Source organism: Acromyrmex echinatior, chromosome 10 (genome assembly GCF_024713525.1).
Source record: "Acromyrmex echinatior isolate Ae372 chromosome 10, ASM2471352v2, whole genome shotgun sequence".
Lineage (NCBI taxonomy): Eukaryota > Metazoa > Arthropoda > Insecta > Hymenoptera > Formicidae > Acromyrmex > Acromyrmex echinatior.
In genome coordinates, this window is record NC_141861.1 from 5,436,472 (window position 1) to 5,452,267 (window position 15,796).

General features: G+C 32.0%; 2 protein-coding genes across 9 annotated transcripts in view; one reads left to right on the forward strand and one right to left on the reverse strand.

The window, feature by feature from the left end:
- Positions 1–15,796, reverse strand: part of LOC147908240 (uncharacterized) — a 539,816-nt gene that overhangs the window by 495,123 nt on the left and 28,897 nt on the right. For all 3 annotated transcript variants that reach the window (XR_015546357.1, XR_015546358.1, XM_087410250.1), the window contains exon 2: positions 15,520–15,559. Coding sequence is in view for 1 of the 3 variants with exons in the window: in XM_087410250.1 (XP_087266376.1) it covers positions 15,520–15,559 (40 nt within the window). In the remaining 2 variants the exon portion in view is untranslated. The remainder of the gene's footprint in view (positions 1–15,519; positions 15,560–15,796) is intronic.
- LOC105151373 (Dpr-interacting protein kappa) overlaps positions 1–15,796 on the forward strand; it is a 196,235-nt gene that overhangs the window by 40,156 nt on the left and 140,283 nt on the right. The gene's annotated exons all lie outside the window — the stretch shown is intronic.

Sequence of the window (15,796 nt, forward strand, 5' to 3'; positions counted from 1 at the left end):
CAAGGAGTTTTCATCAAATGGAAATGCTCTGATTTTACCGTGCACATTGAATATGAATCTTATAAATATTATTTAGTTACATCATTAAATACACATTCTATTTGAAATAAACAGCAACCTATGTAATGTTAAAATTATTATAATTAATATGATTTGAATTTATATAATTTAAATTTAAGTTGCAAAAAATGTATTGTCATTGAGAATCTCTTGATTAAGAGTCTAAATCTTATTAACATTTTATTAACATTTCGTGAAAGAGAGAGGGGAAAAATCATTATTCTTGTAACTTATGTGTTATTATTTCTACGAATTGCAAGTAGGCAGAAAATAGATATATTAATCCCTTGATACAATAATCCCGATAATCAGAGATTGTCTAAATTGAATCGTCTAGCGGTAGTATGCTAAGTAGGATTATGTACTGTAAGATAAGATGCAAAGTTTAACTAAAGTCAGATATTACCGTAAGAAGCTTAAAGAAGTTTTAGAATTTGGGTAAAAAGTAGTAGTTTCATTTTATTGCAATTATCAATGCATCTTCAATATTTAATTAACAATATGTAAAAAATAATTCAAGAGTATGTAGCTGTGAGAAAATTTTTTTGAAATACGTGGAAAAGTTTTACTATATAAATAAAACAATTTTATATATACAAGCGTATGTTCAATTTTCTTACGTCAAAACCTGAAATGTTGTGTAAAACTGTTATTTTCTTGAGATATTATTACGTTAATAACTATAAATTAAAAATTTTCATTGAATATATAATATTTTTACAAATCTAAAGTTTTTTCAATTGATAATATTACTATAAAAAAAAATTACAATATTAAAATTATACAATAATAAATTGTAATTTCTTTTTCATTGTACTATTATCGACTAGTAATTGAAATTTCTATCTCTCTTCTAACTCAAATATATTTTCTCTAAAGTTATTGCGCAGGCTGTTGAACAACATTATAATGTTACAAACGCAATTGTATGTAATTGTAAGTTGCGAACTGTGTCATCAATATAACTTGCAATAGGTACATCATCATAAATTCAGTTCCAAGTTGCTAGCGGCACGTTTCTAAAATACCCTATATGTCAATTAATAAACGAGATTGAACGAAATTATACGTTCAACAATAACGTTTTGTGTCTAAAAGGTATTTCCTTGTATACTCTCGGAATTTCCTAGAGTTCCGCCTTATATATCTAATTTATTTATTTGCGCTTAATTTCCCTTGATAAACTGCAACGCGTTAGTGAGAGATCTTCATTAAACCATCGTTTAATATTGCGATTAAAATCTTTCTTCAGATTTTCAATAAAAATCTTAGATTTCTTGGCGTAAAAAGTTTGAAAAAAGTCATATCATAGCAATCAGATTAAACGATAGAATAAGTTACGCAAATTTTTTAATAGATCCTGATCGGACAAGTAATTTAATTATCACAATTCACAGTTAGTCGCGGTAAGAATCTGCTTAATCGAAATGGGTCGATGAATTCAATAGCGCCGGTGTTCGCGTGGTGGACGAACGTCAGCCGGTCTTACTCGCAGTCTTCGCTGTCTCGTTTAACTGGCTTTGAGCGAGATATCGCAGGAGGAAGACGGAATTTTTTTTTTTCATGTCGAGTTTTCTTTTGAAGTCATCACGTCTGATATGCTCGCCAGAGTTAGATAGATAGAGGTAACAGACAGAGGAGTTGAACCGCAGAATGGCGCGACGTCGAGAAGGAAGGGGTAGCCGCAAAATCGTCGCAGCGCCGTCGTTTGCGCGGCAACTTTCCAGCTTCAGATAGATGAGCGGGGAAGTTTGAAAAAGCGCTCGTCGTCGTTCTCGCCCACCTAAGACCCTAGCGCTTTTATTACTCGTGCAAAGTCCGCCTCGAGCTCCGCCATCGGTACCGCGGTGCCGCTGCCGCATCGTGTGGTTCCGGCTTAATGTGCGGCCTGGATTTATCTGCTAGTAATCAATCGTGCGGCAGGAGAAACGAGCGGATTACAAGAGTGCAATATTTATCACATCCGAACGGTTTATTTGCATGATTTATGTCCCGCCAAATTCTGAAAGTGCTGGATTATTTATGCGGAATTCGCGATTGCGTGTCTCGCGACCTGTAATGATCTTGAATTCCACGACGTGGTGGAATTTCTTAGTTATAGCAAAACTTCCTTCATCAATGATTTGCAATCTGAGCGCATTTTCATTGATTGGAACTATGTCTGAGCATACAGGCAAAGCCTTTCCTCGGTATGTTTTATTACCGTTTAAATTAGAGAACATGCATTTATAAAATTAAATTTATAAAATAAAATCATATGTAATACTATCATACACATAGGTCGCGTCCTGATTTAGCACTGCCAGTACTGAAAATCTATAGGAAGTATATACGTAACGCAAACTACAAATTTTCAGTATCGACAATGTATCGGAATATGATTATAACTGACATCAACTGTGTCGTTTATAACTTTAAGTTATTTCCAATATTTTCATAAAACTAATTAAATAAATATTTAAACAATATTTCTTTAAAATATAATTCACCTTTGAAATTCCATTCCTAAAAACGTTCATTCTCTAATGTGCTTAATTCATTCAAGTAATGTTTCAATTTTATTTTTTTACTTGATTTATCTTATAATCAATGATATTATTATAGAGCAAGATGAAAATAATTCTTTTTAACTTATTTAAATTAAATCTCCTAAACTTTAATTTTAGGTTAAATTTTTTAGGTTAAATTTTTTAGGTTAAATTTAAATTTTTATTAAATATATTTTACAAAAGTCGCCTTATTAGACGAAAATGCATGCACGAAAATCATCTATAAATAAATCATCAATTGTGTAATTTTCGTTTTTTACCTTATTGCAAATAACATAATCGCAAAAAAATATTTAAATATCTGCAAATATCTTAAAAATGTGCAAATATCTTAAGCTATACATTGAAACATAAAATGTAACATTTTTTGCACTGAATACAAATACTTATTCAAAATTTAGTGCTGTTTCAACTTCCATTCATCATAATTTGGATTTCCATTGGATTTGATTTTAATTTATTTTGCTGACATTAAATTTTCAGAATACGCAAATGCAACTCTCCTAATCAAGATCTTAAAATTTAAGCGAAAATACTGTAATTCTTTAAGGTTTTGCGCGAGATCACTGGCTAACCCCCAAATGGCGCTGTGATTCGCACGAAACGCAGGTTCAATAATGAGGATATATTACACCCTTTTTCCTCCATCGTTCCTATTCTTGCAAAAGTGCCGAGAGTATAATTTACGACCGTGCGTATTTTTCTCCCGGGCACAATTGCGTCTCGATAAGTCGCTCTCAAATTCCTATTATCAAAAATGTAACATACACACACACACACACACACACACACACACACAAAATACACATTTTTATAATTTACACAATAATAAAAAATCAAAATATATAAAATTAAAAAATATAATCCATACTAACATCGTCTCTTATTATATTCGTCTATAATTCTTATATAATTTTTTAATAAATATTATAAAATATTATTATTAATAAATGTGATAAGTACATATAGACGTAAAGTTTACGTCGACACGTTCAAAAGGAGGTCGCACAATATTGCTGCACGAGCAAGACAATTCTGTTCGAACGACTTTAGAATTTGATAACAGGCATACACAGAGCTGCTGGAACTCTTGAATGCGCAGTTATTCTGCTGTCGAACTCTTATATCGAAACGACGAGTTGGTTGTTTTTTCTTTGTAAACTTTTCAATTCTCAGTAAAAGAAAGTAGCGACCGCGGGATTATACACTGGCAAAAGTTTGGATTACCCTCAAATTGTTACGTTTATGATTATGGCACAAGTGTATCAAGACATTCGATCGCGATATGCATATCTTAGTACGAACGACCTGCAACGATTTAAATATCTAAAAAAAAAAAAAATTGGAAAGTTTTTAAAAATTTTTAAATTTAAATTTAAATGAAATCTAGAATTATACATTGAAATTGAATAATTTTAAAGAAATTACGGTATTGCAGAAGCGATTTTTTTACTATATATTGAATGATTGTTAATATTAGATATTATACGAATTAAAGTTAAAAGAGATTTAGAAAATTTTACAAAAAATAAAATAATTTTATACATAAAATTTTCAGAAATTAAAAAAATTTACATTATTTTATATCGTACGTGTTGCTTAGTAATTTCTCTTTCTTTGATAAAATGGATTTAATAATAATTACATTAGAGAGGATGATATAATTACATTAAGCAAAAAACCATTCTCGCTTAAAAAAAAACTTTTAGAATTAAAAATGTAGATGCACATACCATAGTTGTTAAAAATAATTTAAAGTCATTTTTTGCATAGTAATATCGTCATAGAGGTAGTTCTGCAAAATTGAATCACTTCAATGTGAAATAAAATGGAACACTATGTCACTTCGAGCTTTATTATGATGTCGCTTTTGCACAACATGATGAAATTTCCAAGAGCTTTATTTTAATAATTACCACATTCGATACCGCTAACCTAAATCACAAACGTGGCTTTTACGTTATGCTGCAATATAACCCGGTGGTTGCAACCCGAATCCAACTGAAGCAGCGGCGGTGCGTGTTGCAATGTAACGCCGTACAGAAATTAATAATGTAACCGCCGTTGCACCATGTTTCAAGCGCAACGCGGAAAATTAGCCTGGTCTGCTGGTAGTTTTAAAAGATTTTTCACTCTTAGATGTAAGTACGTCTGAACGGAACACCACAATTTATCCATCTCCCGCCCACGAAATACTAACCTTGCAAAGCTTTATTTTGCGCACGCAATATTTCGTATTTAATGTAGCCATGCAGCAACGGTTATTATGATACATTTATTTCACAATTATGGGAGAAATAAAGCACATAATGCGGTCTAAGTAATTTAATTTTCGGCATGTGTTACTTTTATATCGTAATAAATAAACGATAAACACATTTCTTTCAAACAAACATTAGACACACTTTCCTTTTTACAACATGTATATGTAGATATCATTGAATAGAGATTTTCAGACATGTATATTCATCTCGGAGAGATATTCTTCTCTTTTAAATCCGACTTTTCTGTTTCAATCCCTTTATATCCGGTCTTGTTACGCGAGCGAGAAAACCATTCTCAAGGAAATCGGTTTAAATGCAACTTCGTGATCGCAACTACGCGTTCGAAAATGATCATCTATCAGTGGACCCTCATTAACCGTCTCCCCGACGATAAAGCGCTGCACGAGATAGCTTATCTCTGATGTCGTTTGTCCTCGCTCTCCACGCTGGCTGACCCATCGAGGTCGTCTATTGGGGGCTCTTTTCTACCGAGTTTTCCTCGACCACTTCTTCGTTCCTTTCCTTTTCCGTCTTCCTTCATACACCCGACCGGTCACGCTTCTTTCGGTCACGTATCTTTTCTTTCCCTCACGGGTCAGATCTTTTCTCGTAGAAGCAGCGACTTCGAGAGGAGACGAACAGCGAACCACTCGCCGATAGAGAAGACAGTGGTAACAAGGATACGAAAGGGTCAAAACATTCGTCGTGGGGTTTTCTTGGAGTTGTTATAACCATAACGACACCTTTCACTACACATCGGATTCGAAGAACTACGTTCTCTCTCCTCGACTAACTTACTCTCTTTCCTAGCTCTTCTCTCTATAAACTTTTTTTATTTTTTTGTCGCGACTGAAATCAGCTTCCACGCCCCACGCCCCACGCGAGTAATCCCGCGGATCGATCAATAACGATCGATGTACGCGCGTTATTGCAAAACGGTTATCAGTAAGATACGCCGGAAATGAGAATCGTTTTGCAATCCGCTTCGCGAAACGAATCAAACCAATAATTTTCAGGCGCGATCGGCGTGTTGTCAGCTCGCGCGCAGATTGTGCACGTAATGCGTAGAGTGAAGGGATGAAAGATACATCGCGAGTTATACAATCTGATTTGAGAAAGGGAAATAACCGAGCGGGCGAATATATATAACCGCACCATGCGCCGGAATACGGTGCGTTCGTTAAGCCACGTACGTGACTTCGTTCGCGGAGGAAAAAGGTGGTGCAGTGCGACAAGAGACAGAGGATTCTCTCTCTCTCTCTCTCTCTCTCTCTCTATCTCACTCTTCTTCTCTTTCTCGCAAAATGCCCGAAGCGTGCAAAATATTATATATATCTGTCGTCGCTGATTGGACGGCGCGGCCTGTAACGCGGGATACGTGCGCGGATCAAAGAATGCATGCTATACGAATGTGCTGCTGTTTAAACGCAACCGAGTCTCGTTATAAATATGTATGCATATGCGGAACCGCGAGAATATCCGCACGAGACAAGGAAATATCGACGTCCGATTATAATCCACTCTCGGTGGCGTGAGATTCGGTTAGCGCGACGAGAGTAGATGCTCGTGACGAGACCGGGCCACTTACTCGTACACGAGTGCCACGATGAATAATACATATGATATGAACGGACGATGACGTGTTCACTTTTAGGATAACTCTAATAATAAAGATTATTGCTGACTATGACCCTTGATATAGCGGTGGCATTTTATCATCTTCGTCATCTAATTATAAATCTCTACATATTGCTTTAATAAATACTTAAATTAGTTTGATTATAATATGGTTATGATTGATTCACAAATTTAAACTGTATTAGAACAGTGAAATAATTAATAATAGTGAAATAATTAAGTCTACGACAAATAATATTAAATAAGATAACATCAATTCTTTCTATTTTAATATACATATCACACAATTACGAAATAATCTGAATTCAATGAGAAGAGAATAGGCGGATTGTGAACATGGGATAAACGTGAACAATATCATTACAGTATATTAGAGTAGAGAAAACTTCTCATTTTTCGCATCCAGTAATAGTCGGACATATGCTTTATAGTGTTAATATTATTGTGTGGAGGCTCACACCTCCATTAACAACGCTTGTAGGTACGAGGAATTTTAAGAGTAAAATGTATGAAACCTTTTACAGCAGTGAGTTACTTGTCTTATTGAAAGACAAAGCTAAAAGAGTGAAGTTACAAAACAGAATATCTTTGAACTAACAAAAAGAGAAGATTAAAGTGTGGCTTTTAAACACAGAGAGTGGCCAACTTTATTAATATAAAGAAACTATGACTAAGTCCTTGTAACTAATTTATAAAAATACAATGTTTAGTTGAATATTACACTTCTGACATTTAATATCATATTATAATCGTACATGATCACAGAACATCATTTGAAGTACATTACATGTTTTCGATGATTTTAAAAGGAAGATGGAAAAATTGCGAATAAGGAAAAATTAAATAAAGCCGATGATTATTTATGAATTATAGAAATCTTTATTCAAAGGATATTGGCTTTAACGACAATAATTAATATTTAAATATTACTAATATAAATTATAATTTTAAACAAAAAACAAAAAATGGCGTGGCGACAAGAGTTTTATTTTTTATTTAAAATATAGTTTCTATTAATAATATGAATGTTAATTATTGTATTTAAAGCCAAATAATTGCAGTATATCTTTAAAAAACTTTGAAGACTTTTATTAATTAATAAATAATCATCGATTTTATTTAACTTTTCTCTTGATGTCCACATAGTTTCTCCATTTTCTCTTATTTCTATGTAATAAGAATTTGATATGAAAAATTTTAAATCCTTTTCAATGTACTCAAGGATGCATCTGTTTTCTTTACATGTGCAATTTATACTTTAAATCTCTGTTATATGAGCTGAGATTTTATGGTTTCCATTAATAAATCAATTTCCTTCTGGATTATCATGATAAAGTATGGTTTTCGGTCCCACCCAATATGTATCGATTCATATTATGAATAAGTTCACGTGTGCTCGGAGATGTAACATTCTTTTGATACATCTCCAGGGAAATATCTATTATTATTCCAAGTGTTTCTTGATTGGTTCATATTAGGTAAAGTGATCGTCTTCGCGATACCTATCACGTGCACGCGAGACAGGTAATATTAAAGTAGTTCATCGTGTTTGTCAACTTAATGTCGTTGCGACGTAAAATAGACTGATCGATGGGTTTAGTAGAGTTATGCTGAGTAATATTACTTTACGTAATAACGTCTATAAGCTGCATAACAGATCTAGCAGACATAATAATTATTAATCTTGTTAATTGTTGTGTTACTAGTTTCTCTTCGGTGATTGTGTTGAAAAAATCTGTCGAACAGATGTATAACGAAATAAAAAAAAATTTTAATTTCGAGTACACGATGATGGATGGAATTTTGCTACAGTGCAAAACATGACAGCTTCGAGTTTTATTTATAGTCTATGGTATACGTCAAATGTATCAGAAATACATGTGTTTGAATATTTTTCTATTATAAATAACAAATCGACACTGTACCAATATTAGTACAACATTGCACTATAATTTTTTTATTACTCGCGTTGCGGATAACAAAAAAGTACTTACAAAACAAAAATTTTATTTTGTGTTCTATTTCAATACAGTAATAAATCTGCCAGTTAATAGTATTATAGATACATATCTTTTTTCACTTGTTCTCATATTTTACAAAAAAAAAAGGAAAAATTTTTTCACTTTCGCATATCAAGTAAAAAATCAGCAATTCATATATCTGCGATATATATATGTCCGTAACCGCTTCAAAGTTTATTTTTTTTTTGTTCAAATTTTGCCAAGAGCTTACAATTAAGTGGAAGCAACGAATGCGAATGCTAAATTAAAAGAAACGATATGACACGAAAACTCACTCAAAACGACAATGCAAAAGGAATCTCGCTCTCGCAATTGGAGAATCCATGCCTCGTTTACATAGCGTGCGTTGTATGTTTGCATAGCGATTCAGAGAGAAGCACATCGGGCACGATATACGCAGTGAGCTGTTGAGAGTACTGTTCACGCCGAGGAGGGTCGAATATGTGAAAAATACACTGTTTATCCGCAACAAAGAATCGTGCGAAATATAACGGCTGATTCCAGCGTACTGCACGCGGTCGAGCGCGAGGATATCTAGATATTTTCTTTTTTAAAACTAAAGACATACACACACACACACACACACACACACACATATATATATATATATACACACACACACACACAAAAAACGCTGTACGCTTGAAAACTATAAAAGTGATATAACTGAAAGGCGTATTTTTCTAATGAAATTTATTTAACTTGATCCACAGCAAAGAGAACGTTCTGCACTGAACCGGTATGGTCGACCTTTTCTCACTAGTCACATGAACGAACGGCTTAGACAAAATAATTTTATTACACTTTATTTTATTTTTGTATCCAAGCGAATTTTTGAAGCGTATGTCTGTGCCAGATGCACTAACAGGCGCAACGTTTAACTAATCGAAAGTGCAGAAATTCGCGCAAGAGTTTTGCGGAGAAATGAAATTGCGCGCGCCATTCGTTTGCAGGCGTGAACATTACTCAATTTTCAGCGGACAGCGTTCAGTTTGCCATAGATTTGATTTAAATGGCAGCCAGGCAGGCAGGCAAGCGTAATTTTAGTAAAAGTCCACACGTCAACATTGAACGAAATGCGAATAAAATGATGAGAAAAAGAGAAAAGGAAAAAGAAAGAATAATATAACGTTCATCAGATGAAAATATATCAAATATAATATTTATTAATGCATCACTTAATAAGGAAGAATAAGAACCTTTATGTTCCTTCCCTCCAGCGTTTTGAATCTCACCATGTTATTTCTCTTGCATTCCACTAAACAACCAAGTGAAATTGAATGTTACTTAGATTTGCCAACGACTGTTACAAAATGAGAAAACTCAATTGTCGTATAACTCCGATTCACATTAAGAATCACTTTGTCTTCAGACTACATTTATCAGCTTCATCACGACAAAAATAATGGATTCATATTAGAGCGCATTTTCTTTCACGTAATCCTTCACGGGCGTCACATTATTTGGATCAGTTATTAAACTTTTCATTTTATCTCTACTGCTGGCAATGAATGAATTAAATAACGCTAGTGAAAGTAGAAACACTGATGACAGAAACTCATTATTTAATATATATCTCCCCCCCCCCCACACACACACATACACACATACACACACACACACACATCAGATTACATTATCTCTCAAATCTATTGATAAATTTAATCAAACGCGATGTAATTTGTTCTTAGGGCTAAAATGAAATTTAAAAAAATTCCAAGAAAAATAATCATCAGAAATATAGACTAAATTTATAAAAAAAAAATAATCTTTATAAACTCTTTAAATCTGAATCAGTGGATAATCACTGATATCAGTGTCAAGTATGCCACTGGTAATCAGTGAATGAAATGTGAGATCTCTCTAACCTAACTAATCTATGATATGATCTAACTAACCTTAAATTCAATGAATATGCTATTGGAAGATTGAAATTAATGTGCAAATATCAGTATTTTAGTTATATAATGCTCAAACATTCTTTCTTTTTTAGTTCACTGATTATCAGTGCAAAGTATGAAACTTGGTAATTAGTGACTATTCACTGATTCAGATTTAGAGAGAATATAGATATAATTTCGTTATGCGAATCTTATCAAATTTCTACATAAATTAATTGATATATAAATATACTTTATTCGAAAAAATTTAGTCATTTTGTATACATAAATTTAATATGTGAAGAAAAGAATTGTCTGAACTATCTTTCATTTGACAAACTGATTGTATAAAATATGCATGTTGATTCATTTCAAAGTATAATCTGTAAAATAAATTTTTCACTTATCTGCAAAACAAAATTAGTTTAAGTTCATGTATTTCTTTCTCGATCACAATCTTTTCATTCGTGCGACGTCATAATTAAACATTTCAGTGTAATATTATAATTTAAACGTGATTTAAAATTGGCTAACGCAATTTTAAAATAAATTTAGCTCGAAAGCAGCGGAATGTGCTTTAGAATGCGCTTTAATAATTCGATGCTATCTGATGGATTCGGACTATTTGTCGGCAATTTAAAAGTTAAGTAATGCTTTTGTGCAAAATCATTTTTTTGCCCAATCAAATTGCAGGTTACAGGGTTTTCAAGCTGGGTATTTTATTTTGTAGATATATATTATGAATTATATTTCGAATTGAACATATTGTGATTCATACACACAACTGCTTTATGCAATCAATTTGCTAAATAAAAGTTAATTTAGACCATTCTCTTTTTCTCATATTGAATTCATTTACTGAGCAAAGAGCGACTAAATTTTTCTAAAAAAGCATATTCGCATATCAAGCAGAGAATTATTTTTGCGCGTGCACTACATATTACCTATAAGTATACTTTGCATATATACGATAACTTGTCTACTTTTATAAAAGTTTCTTATTACTTATCATATGGCACGTCATTTCTTATAGTAAATATAAATATGTTATAGTAAATATAGTAAATATAAGAAATGACGTGCCATATGATAAGTATTATAATAAGAGACTTTTATAAAAGTAGACAAGTTATCGTATATATGCAAAGTATACTTATAGGTAATATGTAGTGCACGCGCAAAAATAATTCTCTGCTTGATATGCGAATATGCTTTTTTAAGTGTATTTATAAGAATCTATAATAAGATGCGTCATTTTATGCGCTCTTTATTTTTTCTTTCGTGACGCGAACGATCATGGATTACCGATTGTACGTTATATACTAGGTTGAATCAACCTCGGAAATTCAAGGAGGAAACTTTTCGCGATACCGAGAAATACGTTGGAGATTGCAATGACGTAATCAGACTTTTCTTCTTCTATATTCTTCCCTGCATGCAACCAATCCATCCGATCAGATTTCTTTCCTCGTGCCTGTTGCCGGTTCTTAGGGTACCTTAAGGGTGCGATTGCTCGTACGCGGCGCGTACCTGCTTCCGATGCAAATGAGAAATGTTTCAGTGGAGGGTGGTTCAAAGCGGTACGATAAAGTGAATTGCGTGACAGTGCTGGTGGTCGTCTCCTTGCCACACATCGGCAAAGGAGAGGATCAGACTTAGGTCGCGACGACCCTCGAAGAAGAAAGTTAAGTCAACAGCCCGAGGGAAGACTTTCCTTTTGCCTTAGCCAGCTATGCCGCTAGCCGTGACTTGTCAACCGACGCGTTTATTCCTTAATATTTATGTTGTCGACATAACTATCGGAACAGTTATTACGGCGATGCACGCAATTTTGTCAAAAGGGTAAGCTAAAGAATGCACGGTCTTATGATGAGCACGGAAGCATTCGTATGCATACGGAAAATATCTACATGGATAACTATAGGTATACGTGCGTTTGCGTACAGATGTCCCTGATATTTCTATTCCGCAGATAGAATCAGCGAACGAACGGCATTACTTTTTTCTCTCCTACACAATTAGGTTCTCCCAGTTACTGTGGTCTATCAGAAACGATTAAGGCGCGGCACGACTTAAGCGCGCACTTATACTCGGACCCTTTCCCTTCCTGCCAACGGAAACATCGATCTGCATTTATTAGAGCGCAATTTGCATCGCGACGCCACGGATTCGTGCGGTTCTGTTGAATCACTAAAACGCGTACTCTTTTTTGTAACTTTTTCGCTGCAGGACGAAAGTGAATTCGTGTCTTTACATCCAACGCGGATATTTTCCTTCGATTATCAAATATTATTTTATTTCAATATTTTAATTACGTATATTAAACTTGTAAAATAATGTCCGCACAAAAATTGCGGATTTTAATAATGTAATTTAGCGAAATGGACTAAGATTATTAATTAATCATGAACATTCTGTTAAATCTACAGTGAAATCTATATTTGACATATAGATTCAAATCTAACCATTATTTTAGTAATAAAATAACGATATATTGAGAAGGAGCAATGGTGACTTAAATTAGGTTACATTTTTGATACTATAGATTTAACAGCAATGAATTATTAATGAAATGCCATTACACGAGTACTGATTTCATTCTTATTAATTTTCTATGATATTACTCTACTTTAATATTACAAATCTCATTCGACATACGTAATTGCATTCGTCAACGTAATCAAAATTATGTTTTGAATTTGCAAAATGAGTAAATTTAAATGAATTACGTCGATTTTAAATTTGTTTGATTCAATACTAGAGTGTATCGTATACTCTTTTTTAATATTTCAAGAAATAATAAGGAAAAAATCGAAGACTTTCTTTGCGGACGCTATGCAATATTCAGATTAAGAAGACTCAATCCGTAAGTTGACTTAAAGTCGTCTCTATAAAACACAATGTTATAAGCACGAGATGGATTTTTATATCTTGGGAAATGAGAAAAACGATCAAGTCACAGCATCTTTTTTACGTAATTCGAAAAGAGAAGCTATTAACAAATTTCAAGTATTCTAAATAATTCAGATTAAATGCCGATCTAAGTATCTTTCCTTCCAGTATAATAGCTCAATAAACTAAAAATATTTAAATAAAATGTAATATCTACTTTTAATAGTACTAACTAATTTACATTTAATTATTATTCAGAGTATTATTAAAGTTTCTCTCATAACATTACTGGTATTATACTATTATCCTTGTAAACAAAAGTCACATTAAAAAGTATGTTCTAATAAAAAAGACTTTAAATATTTGTTAATATTTATTTCTTACCTACATATTCGATATTTTTCTCTTTTTAATCAATTTTATATTGATATGTAGCGTAATTCGTATAATCAATTTTAACAAGGTGATTTTTTATATATGACGATGTGAGAAAATTTCATAGCGGATCTAATAATTTCGTTTTGCCTTCACAAAACGGTCTTAACTTAACTTAAGGTTAGTTCTGGCCACAACAAAAGTATAATGTTAACAAAGGGCAGTTTCTTTTCGCGCGTGCGGCCAGTCGAGGGAGAAGATTCAACAGATCGATTCGCAGACCGCAGGCTGTTAGAACTTTAACTAGCGCGCGTATAAACTCCGCTCACGCAGTCGTCAAGCTACACAGCGAGCAACCACAATGAATAAAAGATGGTACTGTTAAGCTCAATCGAGTAGCTTTCCGTAAGTGAGACGTCAGACCTCTCTTATCCTTAAGAGGCAATTTCTTATATACTATTGCAATATCAATTTTAATTTTTGACTAATTAAAACTATTATAATTATTGGAACAATCTAATAACAAAATCGATGGACGCACTAGTGTGTATATATATTAATGCATATTAAAGCGTTATACACTGATTTAATCTGTGTAAAATGCAAATATTTCGAATTATAAAATACAGATTTTACTTAATAGCACAATAAAATGTATTGAGGATTCCATGGTTTAATCCGTTTTTATATTTACATTAAACAGATTTTTACGTTAATTTGTGTACGATGGCTTTAATATGCACCAAATTCAATGCGTACTGAATGCATCCAATCAATTCGCTATAAGAATTATATATTTAAAAGAAGAGTATCATTTAAATTTCTTTTATATTAATGCCATTTTAGTTATTCATGTAGTAATTTCATGTAGTTTTCATGTAGTAATTTTATTTAAAAGTTTTATTTTATAGACTAATTATCGCTTGCTAATTATCGCTTTTAGACAAATGCTCCACATAAGCCAGTTATGAATTTTACCATATAATTATCCTCTCTTTCACTCTTATACTTATATGTTTAGTTTTTTGTTTAATTTGTAAAAAATTTAATAAAACTATTAGTTAAAAAATGTTATTAAAATTTTTCGAATATCTTTTTTATAATGAGAAACACAGACGAAAATTCATATCTCGACATCTTATATACCTTATATTAAAATGCGAAAATATCTAGTATCTCTATTATCAAGAGTTATACTTCTTGTATACGTATACATGTAAATTTACTTTATAGATTTATTAAATTATTTATAAAAAGTCAATTATTTCAATATACATAATAATATATAATTATTAAATATTAAACATGAATAAACACTCCTGTAATTATAGTTTTACCAATATCGTACTAAAGTTGTTTTTAATATAATAAAAACTATAATGTAAATATATATAAGTGTGCATATACATATATACAATAAATATACATAGATATGTATATATATTATATACACTTTTCAATAGAAAATATTTTAAAATATATCACCTATAATATATACTGACATGCAAAATTAAGTTTATAATAATAATTAACAAAAATTTTCTGCAAGCTTTGTACACAGGCGCGTGTTTACGTATTTTTATGCACATAAATCGATAATTAAAAAAGCTTAAGGAGATTAAACATCAAAACAAATCTTTTTTTAGTCCATGTTAAGGCATTTTAACGAATCTGTGACGTATATTATAGGTATTTATTTATAATATTTGTATATATTTTTAATGTAACACATACATACATTTACATATATCTTATGCATACGTATATATTAATTATGTATCTTTGATATAATTTTGCAGATCCATTATCTTGAATTAAAATAAAATAATTTATTACTCACCAATGCGCAGCAGCGAAGTTGAAGTACAACTTACGTTGATCTGTAACAAATAGATTCAAATTATAATAAAGTCACAATTTATTTAGTACTGATAAATTAGCAAATTAGTTAGCACAACAATCGTCAAAAGATTTTAATTGAAATAATTTTCAATCATGCAAAGTGTCCGTTTCAATATAATCGTCGACAGTTTATGACACTATAATTCAAAAAAATCAATCGTACAAATTGCTAATAGCTTCTTATTTGTAGAGAATTATTGCATTTATCTTCTATT